Source organism: Capricornis sumatraensis, chromosome 3, assembly GCF_032405125.1.
Source record: "Capricornis sumatraensis isolate serow.1 chromosome 3, serow.2, whole genome shotgun sequence".
NCBI classification, from domain to species: domain Eukaryota; kingdom Metazoa; phylum Chordata; class Mammalia; order Artiodactyla; family Bovidae; genus Capricornis; species Capricornis sumatraensis.
Window position 1 is genome coordinate 811974 of NC_091071.1, and position 12603 is coordinate 824576.

At 68.6% G+C, this 12603-nt stretch overlaps 1 protein-coding gene across 1 annotated transcript; it reads left to right on the forward strand.

Moving 5' to 3' along the window:
* Positions 1 to 209: 209 nt before the first annotated feature.
* MAFK (MAF bZIP transcription factor K) lies at positions 210 to 9201 on the forward strand. The gene is made up of 3 exons (XM_068968977.1): positions 210 to 266; positions 7314 to 7393; positions 8102 to 9201. The coding sequence occupies exons 2-3, from the start codon at positions 7358 to 7360 to the stop codon at positions 8534 to 8536; spliced, it is 471 nt and encodes a 156-aa protein (XP_068825078.1). The 5' UTR covers positions 210 to 266; positions 7314 to 7357; the 3' UTR covers positions 8537 to 9201.
* Positions 9202 to 12603: the final 3402 nt, after the last annotated feature.

Here is a 12603-nt window from a genome sequence, read left to right on the forward strand (position 1 = left end):
GCGCGCGCGGCGGGTGGGCGGGGCGGCGCGCGGTGGGCGGGGCGGCGTGGCGCGCGCCGACGCCGATCCCGGAAGCGGTGTCAGATGCTGGGGAGCCGGGCGGGCGGGCTGGCGGCGGGCGGCGCGGGGGACTTGTTGTTCTCCGCGAGGTCGGGGCCCGAGCGCTTGGCGGAGGCGGCGGCCGACGGGAAGCGCGAGCCTGAGCGCGAAGAGAGCGCGTGCCCGCGAGGAGCCGCCGCGCGCCCGCGCCCCCCGCGCGACGCCAGGTGAGGGGCGGCCGGGCGGGGGGCCGCGGGGCCGCCCGGGGGGCGCCCGCCGCCGAGTCCCTGCCGCCTCGGACCCGCGGCCGCTGGTGTCGGACCGCGGGAGCTCGGTCCGGTCGGCGCACCTGCGGTCGGGTGTCCCGCCCCGAGCGCGCCGTGCGGGCCGGGGGGCCCTTCCTCGGGGGCGCGCCCCCATCCCTGAGCCCCGGCCCGCGTCCGGGGGCGGCGGGCGCCAGGCGGGCCCGGGGAGGGTCGGGAGGGCAGCGCGGCTTTTCGGCGGGCCCGACGCCCCTGCCAGGCCCGCCCCTCCTGTTCTGCCCCCCGGGCCCCCGGAGATGCGCTTGGGGGAAGCGGGGGCGCGGCGAGGGCCACGTGCCAGGGAGCGCATGGCGACCCGGGCGACCCGGGCCTCGCGCACCTGGGCGCTGCCCGGCTTGGCGGCGCGGTCCCGCCCCGGCGGCGCTCAGGCCCGGCCTGCGCTGCCCGCGCGCGCCCGGGTCCCCGCCGCGCCGGACGTGCGCAGGGCGCGGAGCAGGGGCCTCGCTGACCGGGTCCCTGTCCGAGCAGCCGACCTGCCGGGGTTCACCGAGGGAGGCCTCGGCGTGGGAGCTTGTGGTGGGGAGGGGGGCGACGAGCGCGTCATTTCCCGAAGTCCGTGGCTCGCGTCTCCTCTTTCTCCTCGTTGAGTGGGGGGTCTCCGCCTCTTCTAACTGGAAACAGAGGCCTTTCGCTACTTATGTTGAGTTCCGGACACCGCGCGCTTCCACACACCTGCCCCGCCACCTGGCCTCGGGTCTGCGTTGGGAAAGCACGGTTGCTCCGCCCTGGCCCCCCCCACTCCCCCCCCCCCCCCGTCTCCTGTCCCCCGAAGCAGTGTCCTCGCTCGCCACGTGTCCCGGAGCCCTCAACCAAGCGGCACTCGCCCCTTCTGCCCACATTCCGGGAGCAGCCTGCGGCTGCGTTGCTAGAAGTCCCCTGCTCTCCGTCTCGTGTTAATGATTACGCTCTTGTTTGCCTTCCCCACGGTAGGGTAGCCTAGAGAAGTGAGGTCCTCCCCCCTGACAGTCCGTTCAGAGTTGACTGCCATTCAGCCCCCTCTTGCCAGGTGCCTGTTCTCCCGCGGTCCCGGGACTCGGATGTCCACAGGCATCCCATAGTGACCGATCAGTGGCTTGGCTGCCCATTGCCCTCCCCTCGCCTCTTTGTTGGCATCGACCAGGTTTTGCCAGCACAGTGGTTGCTGCCCAGGAGTCTTAATGAAGTGTGACCGAATGCCTTGCCTGCCGTCTCTGAAGCCCAGTCCGCAAGCCTGATGTCTTTGCTGGCTGGTGGGGAGGTTGACCCTTTTTTAAGAAGCATCCCTTCGAGCAGGTGGGAGGGCCTGGAGCACTGAAGCTGGGCCGTGCGGGTGGGTGGGGCACACCAGCGGCTTGTTGCATTGTGGATGGCTGCCTCCTATCCTAGAACTTCCCTCCCTGGGTCCAGTAGGGATGGTTGAGCTCGGTAGAGGGTGTCTGCTCTTACAACTTAAAGCTGGACCTCTCGGTATTCCAGAATAAAACATTTATTGGTTCAGAACCACAAGCGAGGCTTCTCGCCCGAGCGCGTTTGTGCCTCGTGCTTGAGCAGGGCTGGCCTTTAAGGGACAGCTTCCAAGTTCAGCATCGTTCACTTTCAAGGTAGTTGCTAAAAATGGGAGTTGAATCGCGGCTACTGGGGAAGTCGGCTCCGGGGCTTGCTGCGTTCCAGCCCTGCGGCTGAGGCTGCCGCCAAGCGAGGTCGTTTTCCGGACCGTTCTTTGTCCACTGCGGTGCGTGCTTTCACTCTCAGGCTCTGCCATAGCTGGAGAGTTTGTTTACAGTCTCAGGCAACCTAGGATTCCTGCCTGTGTCCTGGCTGTTCCTGAGTCTAAAGGTTTCTGGATGGACTTTCTGGACAGCAGGTCCAGTCCGCACGGGAAATGGAGCCCCGGCCAGTGGGGACTGTCCCCTGCGTGGCTGCTTCTCGGGGCAGTAAACAGTGACTCACTGTCCTCTCTGCTCCCCGCCTCCCTGTTCTCGGCTGGTGGAAGATGCGTTGCTCCGGTATTTACTTTTGCTTTTTATAAGTCACAGACTTGTGTTTCCTCTTTCTTACAGTTTCAGGAAATTGAGAGTGTCATCTTACAGCTGTTGGATTTTAGAGCAGGTAGAGATGAACCTGCGGGGTCTCAGTCTACAGACACACAGCTCTCCCCAAGGAAGCAGCCTCGCGGCGCCTCACCTGCCAGAGGGGCGGGCCCCATGCCCAGTGCCTGGTGTGGCTGCCTGCCTCTCTGCGCTGCCCACCTGGGTGCCCGGGGCAGAGAGGAGGCAGGGTGGAGCGCCCCAGGCCCCTCCCTCATGCAGGCGCTGGCATCTGCTCATGCAGCGGGCCTCCCACCTGCCAGGAGTCGCGGGGAGTGGGGAGGTGAGAGCGCCCCTGCCCTCTGCCCATCGAGGGAGGCAGGCCTTGGACAGAAAGGCCAACGCTGGTCCTGAGCACCGCCCTGGATGCGTGCTCAGGAGGGGGCGCCCACCTCCCACACGTGAAGCGAGGGAAGGAAGGGGGCAATGGCAGAGGGGCGGGAGCCTGGACGCGGGGGCGTCCCCGGCGCAGATGGGCGGGGGGCTTCAGGAAGCCCGTGGGGGCGGCCTGGCGTGGTGACAGGTGGCCCTGGGAGTGACGGCTTCAGGAGGGACTCCCCCTGCCTGCCTGTGGGAGCTAAGGCGCTGGGATGGGAGTCCAGACCGAACTCGGGGGCCCATGCCCGGGCGGTGCCAAAGGGCTGCAGCATCGGTGGGGACGCAGGCCAGGCCAGCAGGTGGGTGTGGAGGGAGGGCGGCCTCGGGCCGCCACCCAAGCTGGAGACCCAGGAGGAGCGCAGCGCGAGAGCAGGTGTCTCCAGGGCCGTGCAGGCTGGGGTGGTCCACGGCCGTCATGTCCCTGGCTGGACAGAGAGGTGGGGCTGGTTGGAGCCCTGGTCGGCCCCGCTGGGCTGGGGCAGAGTAGAACCCCCTGCTGTGGGGGCTCCAGGGGAGCAGGTGCCCTGCCTGAAGCTGGGTGGCGGGGGTGGGGCTGCGTTCAGCCTTCTGTCAGCCCTGCCTGAGTCACCTCTGGACGTGGCCAGGATGACACAGCTTCCTCAGCCTGCGAAGGCAAGGTGACCAGACGTCCTCCAGGCCAGGCAGACAGTCACGTCTTGCCGGAGGGCAGCCAGCCAGGGCCAGCCTGCAGGCTGGGTGCGGGCCGGGCCGGTGGGGTGGCTGGCAGGGCGCAGCGGGACACACCCCCGTCTCAGGGAGCTGGCGCAGGCGGTGGGTGCCCTCCTGGTTCTGGGACCTGCTTCCGGGGTCGGATGAGCCGACGGGCGCTTGTTCGGCAGACAGGCTCCTGCTGTGGCACCAGCCTGAGGGGCAGTCGGCCAGGGGTCTGTCGAGAGGAGGCCCCCAGTCCCCAGAGCAGAGGCAGCCCGGCATGGGGGTTCTGGCTTTGGGGCTCACTCTCGGCTGCCACGGCCCCTGGACACCCCTGAGGCCTGGCAACGGAAGGCCCCCTCCGACCCCCTCTCTCGAGCTGAGCGCCGCGGGTGTCAGGAGCCTGCCCTGCTGGACGCTGATGCTGGAGACTCGGCTTCTCCCGCCCGGGCTCACGGCCTGGGCTTGCAGGCTGTTTGTGCAGTCCGGTGAGACTCTGAGACTCTCGAGGCCCCTTTGCTCCTGGCTGATCCAAGCCCAGGGCTGCCCAGGTGGGTCGCGCCCCCGTTCGCCAGTGGCTGCCCTGAGGAAGAACGGGTTTCCTGGGCCCCAGCCCCTGGCCTGGCCCAGTGAGGGCTGGAGCACACAGGGGCCGGCCAGGCCGTGCGTCACCCCAGGAGCCAGGTCTCAGCCGCGGCAGGGACTTGCGAGGAGGAGGGCAGGAAGTGATCCTGGCCCTGGCTCACCTGCCGGCTGGAAGGGCAGTCCTGCGCTGTCAGACCCGGGCGCCCTACCCTGCCCGGCTTCTCATGGGCCCAGAAGGGGAGGGACGCTCCCGAATTTACCGCTGACCGCGTGGTCCCCAGGGTTGCCTCTGTCTAGGGTCCCCTTCCCTACAGAGGACGTCCTCTTTCGTGTTCAGCTGGGCCTCGGAATGGAGTTTCTGGCTTTGGGCTGAAAAGCAGCCTCTGAGCCAAAAGCTGGCTGGGAGGTGTTCCTGGGCGAGGCGCTGGCTGTACGCTGCACCAGTGGCTCCGCGGGGCAGGAGGGGGCAGAGCAGCCCCATCCAGTGTCCCAGCCTGGCGCGGGCCTGCTTTGCGGGTGGCGGTACCAGGATGAGCCGCTGGCCGGGCTGTCGGGAAGGTGTGTGGAGGGTCCAGGCTCCGACGCAGCAGCGCTGGCCCTGGGCGCCCTGCCTGCCCCTGGGCGCCGCCTCCCCGGCCGGTTCCCGCCTCTGAGCTCTGCTGGCCCGCACGGCTGCGGGGTCACAGACACCCTTTCAGGGCAGCTCTTCCCAGTCAGCTGTTGTACAAACTCTCGTTCACACCTGCAAAACTCTTCTCTGAACCTCTTTCCAAAAGCAAGCTATTGTTTTCTGAAGCCTGAAGTGACTCTGGGGGTGTTTTGGGTGTTTTGGGGAGAGCCGAGTAGCCTGCCATTTGTGTTCCCTTACCGAGCCCACGGAAGGGCTCCGCCAACCCACAGCCTGACTTTGACGTGAGCCCCCGGGCCCTGAGGGCGTTGGAAGCTGAGCGCTAATGCTCCTGGGTCTGTGGGGGTCGTGACGACGCGCAGGGCCGGTGGGCATCTGCTTGCCTGGGGCTCGTCCCCCTTCCCCTGGGGTGGGGGTCCTGGTGCAGCCCCTGGGGTGAGCGCCCAGGGTCAGGGTGTTGTCTCCGGGGTCACCGGAATGGCCCAGCTGAGGATGCTTGGCACTGGGCCCTTGGTTCCGATCCCCTCGTTTTTCAGAAGAGAAGGCCAAGGCCCGCAGAGAGGAGAGGGTGTCGCCCGCGGCTTGTCTCAGAGGCTGGAGACCAGCCCCTCGGCTCCGTCTGGTTGGGTGGGGGCCTGAGGACTGAGGGCAGGCCCCGGGGGGACCCCAGCCAGGCTGCCCTCCCCCGTCTCTGCCGAGGCTCCTCGCCCAGGTCCTGGGCCCAAAGGCTAGGTGGTGGACTAGGTGGGCTCAGCGCCAGCAGACGTGGGGCCTGGGGTCTGTGGCCAACTTGACCCGGTGGACTGGGTTGCTGAGCCTACAGGGTGCTGAGCCCCAGTCCCGTGTGCATCCTGGGCCCCTGGGTGCCCCACCCGGCAACGTCACGGTGGGCAGGTCCCCAGGGGAGGCGTCCCTGGGAAGGCGCTGCTGTCCCGGCCAGGCTGGCGCGTCCCTGAGGGTCTGCTTGGTCCAGCGCAGGCCCCCTGCCCTTCCTTTTCCCACCGGGGGTGGGCGGGGCCTCCGCCTGTGGGAATGTGAGCCCAGCTCTGTAAACAGCTGGTGACTCACCACCCAGCTATGCCCTGGCGTGCTGGGAGCGGGCTGGAATGATAGCGGCCCCTCCTCGCTCAACGTGGAGAAGTTTCTCATGGCCTCTCAGCCACCCGGCCTGCTGGCCCTCACAGTGGCTTCTCCAGGCCGGGGCTGACTCCCAAGCCAGAAAGAGGGGTGGCCCACGGGACGCCCTGGGTCCCTAGGGGTCAGGCTGCAGTCAGGCGGCAGCTCTCACCTCCTGTGGGGTCACCCGGGTGGCCGTGTGTCCACCATGGACACACGCGTGAGCTCGAGAGGGCCGAGGGGCCCGGTGCCCCCAGGGCTGGGAGAGCAGAGACTGTCTGGTGCTGAGGGGTGGGCGGGCTGCCAGAGGCGGGGCAGTGCCTCTGGCCCCAGACCCTCCTTGGGCGTCTCTCTCTGCTCAGTTCACCTCCTGGCGTTCGGAGCCAGGGGGCGGGCCCTGGTCCCGTGAACCCAACTCCTGCACGCGTCGGGCAGCGTCCTCCGCACCCTCCCCCCGAGTCGGGCCTGGGGGGCCTGCTCGCCCCCCACGACCTGTGACCTGTGCTGTCGGCTCGCCGCCCAGAGCCATTGTTGCTGTGGGCTTCCCCGTTTCCATGACGACCATCGGGGGCTGGCTACTTCCCAAGGTCGCCATGGCAACTATCAGAGGGGAATCATGCTTGGGATGCTTTGGCTGGTTTTTCATGAATGATTAGAATGTGTGACACAACGCAGACGCGAAAATGGGAAGGGCGGGCGGCGGGGGCTGGCGGGCGGCAGGGGCAGCGCCCGCCAGACGGGCGGTGGGCACTGGAGGCGGCGGCTCCCACTCCCCCGGTCCCAGGCTGGCCGGCGGCGGGAGCCCCCACTCACCCTCTGGGCCTCGGGTCATGGCTGTGGGGCAGCCTCAGTGGAGGGGGTGATGTCACCGCTACAGTGCCCTTGGCGGAGGTAGGTCTTCCAGGGAGGGTGGGGCTGCCCCCACCGGTCGTAGGGGCAAGCTCAGCAAGGCTGGGGTTCCCCAAAGGAGGCCTTCCTGTGGGGGGCCAGGCGGTTCCAGGGTGACGGGGTCCTGCCCGGGTGGGGACGTCCCTGCGGCCGGCGCCCTTCTTGGCTGAGGCGTGGCCTCCCGGGAAGGGACTCTGCTGCTGCGCACGTGGACCCCCAGGCGAGGCGTCCCGCGCACTGCCCAGGTGCCGCCGTCCAGCTCAGGGCAAGAGCAGGAAGCAGCCGCGGCTCCTGCCTGGTGCCGGCGCTCACGGCCGGGGCCCTGCGGGCGGGACGGCCACTGTGACTGCTGGGCCTGGACGAGGTGTGTCCAGGCTGCCCCACGGGCAGATTCCGGGCTGGAGGGAGTAACCTGGCGTCCCCTCTGCCCACAGCAGAGGCTCAGGCCCACCAGGATGCCCTCGCTTTCGGGGAGCTGTGACCGGATGGTGTGGACTGGGGAGTGGGGCTTCCCGGGTGCCCCTGCAGGGGGCTGTCCCCACTCGGGTCACTCATGACAGCGGCCTGTCCCCCCAGTCCCCCCCAGAAACTGACCGCACGCGTCTCTCTGATTTCCAGCTACCATTTCCAGGTGGTTCTGTCCGGGTGACTGTGCCCAGGTTATGACGACTAATCCCAAGGCGAACAAGGCGTTGAAGGTAAGGGAGGGTGGGCGCAGCCCCGTCTCTGCCCCGGGCACCCGCCTGGGAGAGGCCCCCTCTGGCAACCAGAAGCCCGGGACTGCCCTGGCGTGTGTGGAGGGAGCCTGTCAGCAGGGTGGGGAGGGGCCTGCGGGCTGGAGGAAGTATCTGAGGGAGGCGGGAAGAGTCAGGGCTGCGGCCTCAGGAGACGCTGGGGAGGAGGGGTGGGTGCCTGCTGGCCAGGATGTGCTTGTCAGCCCAGCACCCGGATGTGGGCGCGTGGTCTCTGATCCCGCAGAGCCCCTAGGGCTGGCCGGAGTCGGTTCTCTGTGTGTGTGTGTGTGTGTGTGTGGCCTGCGGACCTCCAGGCCCTGCTGGGTTCCGCTGGGTCAAGGGGCCTTGGGGACACCCCATGGACCGGAGGGGCGCACAGGGCAGGCGGGGCAGTTGTCTGACCAGCAGCCCGCACCAGGCATTGGAGGTCCCCAGAGGGCAGCACAGCTGGGCCGGCCTCGCGGGGTTGGGGTAGCCGGCTTCACAGCAGGTCGTAGCCAGTGGCTCCCTCGGGATGCCCCGCGCCGTGTGTGCCCGATGCCCGGTGAGGCCGCAGTGCCTGTCCCATGCCCGGTGGAGGGCAGCCTGGGGGGGCAGAGGGGCCCGGTCCCTCGCGCCGCTCACTGCCAGAGTCCTGGCCCCAGGAGCTGACCCCGCGCCGTGGTCCCGCAGGTCAAGAAGGAGGCGGGCGAGAACGCCGCGGCGCTCAGCGACGATGAGCTGGTGTCCATGTCGGTGCGGGAGCTGAACCAGCACCTGCGGGGCCTCACGCGCGAGGAGGTGGCGCGCCTAAAGCAGCGGCGCCGCACGCTGAAGAACCGCGGCTACGCGGCCAGCTGCCGCATCAAGCGCGTGACGCAGAAGGAGGAGCTGGAGCGCCAGCGCGGGGAGCTGCAGCAGGAGGTGGAGAAGCTGGCCCGCGAGAACAGCAGCATGCGCCTCGAGCTGGACGCCCTGCGGTCCAAGTACGAGGCCCTGCAGACCTTCGCCCGCACCGTGGCCCGCGGCCCCGTCACGCCCAAGGTGGCCACCACCAGCGTCATCACCATCGTCAAGTCCGCCGAGATGGCCGCCTCCGCCTCCGTGCCCTTCTCGGCCGCCTCCTAGTGCCCCGCCCGGCCGAGGGGCGTGGTCCCGCGGAGAGGGAGCCCCACGGACTCCTGCGGACCGGCCGGCGGAAACAGACGGGGTTCAGCCGGGGTTCCGCGCGCCGCCCGCCCTGCACACGCACACACGCACGCGCACTGCACGCCCCGCCTGCCCCGGGCTCCGCCGCCCTCTCCGGGCCGCCCTCCTAGACTCTGTCCGGCGCCGGCGGGGGCAGGGGGTGTGGACGGAAGGCCCTCAGGAGGCCCCTGGCCCAGACGTCTTCCACCCCTCCCTCGAGCTGCCTGTCCGCACGCGGCAGCGTGTCCACACCCTGCACGGGCCCCCAGCTGGGCCAGCACCCCTTCAACACGCTGACTGCACCTGGGCGCCCGGGAGGAACCGGCCCCCGCAGGGTCCAAACACTGTGATCCTGCTGCAGCCTTGGCCAGAGGCCCAGACCCCCTGAGTGGGCGGAGGAAGGGCTGTGCGCGCGTGCAAGCATGTGCGAGGGTCACCTGTGCGTGTGAACATGCCCGCACGTGTGCTGCCCTCCCGCGGGGCGCCGCTGCCCTGGAGGCCTCGGGAGCGGCTGGTCACTGGGCCCGCACACGCTTTGGGTTTCCTCTCCGTGTCGGGTGGCCCGGGGCGGTCCCCAGCGAGGAGGAGCCGCCACCTGGCCAGGAGAGGGGAGCCCCGGGGGGCGGGGGGGGGGCACGTTCTCTGGGGAGCAGGTGTGAAGTTGGCCGCGGCCGAGGTCCTGCTGGATGAGACGGAAGGCAGGGAGGAGGGTGGGTTGGCGGACGAGGAGTGGTGTTGCTGAGGGAAGGTGAGGACAGGGGTGGGGTGGGCGCTGGGCTGGGCAGGCGGCAAGGACCAGCCTCCCGGGGGCACGCGGACGGCCTGTCGGCGGAGGACATGGCACTCTGCCACCTTGGTGCTTAATCGTTGCCTGGAACCTTCATCTGCTCTTCCCTCTCGGCACTCGGAGCCACTGATGATCGGGTGGCCTTTGCTGGGTGTCCCTTCCCCGAGCGTGGCCAGGCTTGGGCGCCCTTTCCTGCCCTTCCTGGGAAGGTGCCCGGCCCAGAGGCGGGTGGTGGGGGTGGATGGTGAGCCCCAAGCCCCCCGCAGGCCGGAAGCTCTGAGCTGCAGCTCCCGGCTCCTTCTCGGCTTGCTTCCCACCGATAGCCCACCCGGGAGGAGGCGGCGGCGTGCGGGGAGGGCACAGGGCCCCAAGGGCTGCGGATGGAAAGTGTCCCCCTGTTTGGGGGGAGGCGTGGTCTAGGGGGGACGTCTGGGTCCCTTCAGAGCCAGGCGGGGGTGTAGAGAAGCTGTCCGTACCATAGCCGTGGTAGGTAATCCACATTGGATATCAATAAGAACCATGGGGATATTTAAAAGAGAGAAAAGTATATATATATATAAAAAATTATATACACATTTTATCGTTCAGATTTTCGTACCTTTTCTTCCTATTTGATACTGTAAATCTCTATAGAGCAGAGCTGACTGGCAGTGCGGGCGGTGGGGGGGGACCCCCTCCCACGCCTGGCCTCAAGTCGGCCACCCACCGCCCAGTGCTGCCCACCGGGCCGCCCCCTTCCCAGGACCAGGCCTGGGAGACCCGTGTGCCCCTCCTCCTTTCAGAGCGTTGGAGTTTCATTGTCACAGTTTTAATATATGGTTTTTTTATTTAAGAAGACAGGCCCGTCCCCCCACTCCCGGGCGGCAGGGCCCTGCGCGTCAGCTCCACACCCGTCTCCCACACCGCCGGCCACTCAGCAGTTTCATTTCAGTATTTATTTTTGTGCTGCTTTCATCATGATATAAATTATTGAGAAGAGACCCTATGTCGTGGCCCCGAGGTGCGAAGCGGCCCGCCCGGCCGGCCACGCCTAACTTATTGCTGTACATCTCTGCTGTGACGCTTTTGTACCTTTCAATAAAGAGTTTTCTGGTTTCACGGCGTCTCGCCGCGTGGCTACCGCTCAGGGACAGCCGTCTGTCCGTCCTTCCCCAGACTGAGGGGGCTGCGGGCACTCAGCGCCGTGACCACGCCCCCCGGGGCCGGGTCAGCAGCAGAGCTGCCGGGGGTGGCCGGCCCGGGCTGCGTGGGGCGGGGGTCAGGCGGCGGTGGGTGGGCTCCCTGGGACCCCACTGCCCTGCCGGGGAGACCCCGTCGCGGACGCCCGCTCGGCTGTCTTGGCTGGGGCTCCAGTGAGCCCACAGGAGGCGGCAGAGCTGGGGTCTGTCTGGGGTGTGGGGGAAAACAAGAAGGCAGGCTCCCCTGAAAGCCAGTGCAGCTGGGCCTGTTGGGGTGGGGCACCCGTCCTCAGATGCCGCCCCTTCCACGCCCCACGGACCTGCCGAGGGTCGGGCAGGTCAGCACTCAGCCTCTGAAGAGAGGCTTGCAGGGCAGCTGTTCCTCGGCGTTTCTGACCGCTGGGGGCCCTCCCGCCCACCCCTGCCTGAGCTGACCCGGCGGCACCTGGTAACCCAGGGACTCTGCTTCCGCGCCAGCCGCTCCGCGAGAGTCCATGCCTGGCCTCTGCCGGCTCCTCCTGCGTGCCCTGAGCGCCCTTCCATGGAGTCAGGTGTGGGGACGGGCACGCAGCTCCCCCCGCCTTCCGTCAGCTGGACCCCAGCCCCGGCCTGCTGCTTCTCGGTAGCGTCTGTAGCGTGTGGGTGTCTGTGAGAGCCACACACACACAACAGGTGCTCCCCTAGGACCCCACCACCTGGGGGTCTCCAGGAGAAGGCCTGGCCCACGGGCCCTCTGGCTGCACAGCTTTGGGCAACTCACGCCGCACGGGGGTCCATGCGGACAGGGGCCTCCAGGCCGCCGCGCCCCTGGCTCACCACGGAGCCTGGGCGTCAGGTGCCTGTCCTGTAGCCTCCAGAAAACCTCGCTTCTAGGCCGGCACGTCTCTGGGGAGCCCCGTGGCTGCTCCCATACCAGCTGACAGACGAGGGGCCTCCCCGAGCTAGTCTGACAGCCGCAGAGGGCGATAGGGCAGGTGGGAACTTCTCAGGGGGTGGCAGGGAGGAGGCCAGCCTGTCTTATCAGGCAGGCAGGCAGGCTGGGCCCTGGGAGAGGCTGCTGGCCTTGAGCCCCGTGTCCCCAGGCCCAGGGGTGACGCTCTGGCCCAGACACCGCAGGCCGTTCCTGCCTGGCTGAGCCTCCCCGAGCCCCTTGGCCATTCGCTCTTTGCCTGGTGAGGTGAGGACCAGTGACTGGGAGACGGGGGCGTCGCGGCTGGGTGGTGCCTGGGCCTTCCTGCCCACCCAGCCGGGCCACTGCCCCCGCCCTCCTTCCCCCAGACAACACTGGACTGACTCAGCCTCCCGGGTGGCTGCCGCCCCATCCCCACGTGCTGACCCCCTATGCCTGGGGCCCGCCCTCACTTCCCCCCTCCTGTTCCCCCTCCCGGGTCCCAGGCTCCCCCGGCATGCCAGCCTGGCACAGGGCAGGGGAGAGGATGGGGAGACGGCTCCAGGAACCATTTCCGTCTTTGGCCTCTGGGCTCTGCACACCCAGCCTCCTCAACCCATCCCAGGCGGGGCAGTACAGGGCCTCAAACAAGGAGAGCGGAGGCTCTGGATCTCAGGGCCCGTGAGGGGCAGGCCGCCACATCTCAGGTCCAAGCCCCTCGCCCGCCCACTCGAGCTGTGACCGTGGCCGGTCGCCCCACGGTGGATAAGACCCTCCCCGCAGCACCCAGACTTAGGACGGTGGTGTCATCTGTCCCCCCCCCCGCCCTGCGATCCGTCCGTCGGGAGTGCTGACCCTGCAGGGACACAGGCCGCTGGAGGCACTGGAAACCCCGGCTGTTTATGTATAAACACATGCAGCTCACCAGGAGACCCTGTGCTCTCCGCTGGGGGCCCTGCCGCCCTCCGACCCACAGCCAGCACACCCTGCGCCTGGCAGGCCGGCTGACCTGGGGGCTTGCACCGCAGCCCCTCCCTCCACAGCCTGCCCCGCCTCCCGCAGCCCGCGTGGAGCCCTCCCGTGTGGCCCGCAGCTCCCAGCCGCCCAGCGTCCTTCCCCACCGCTGCCCCGCCCGGGGTCTGTCTATACGGGG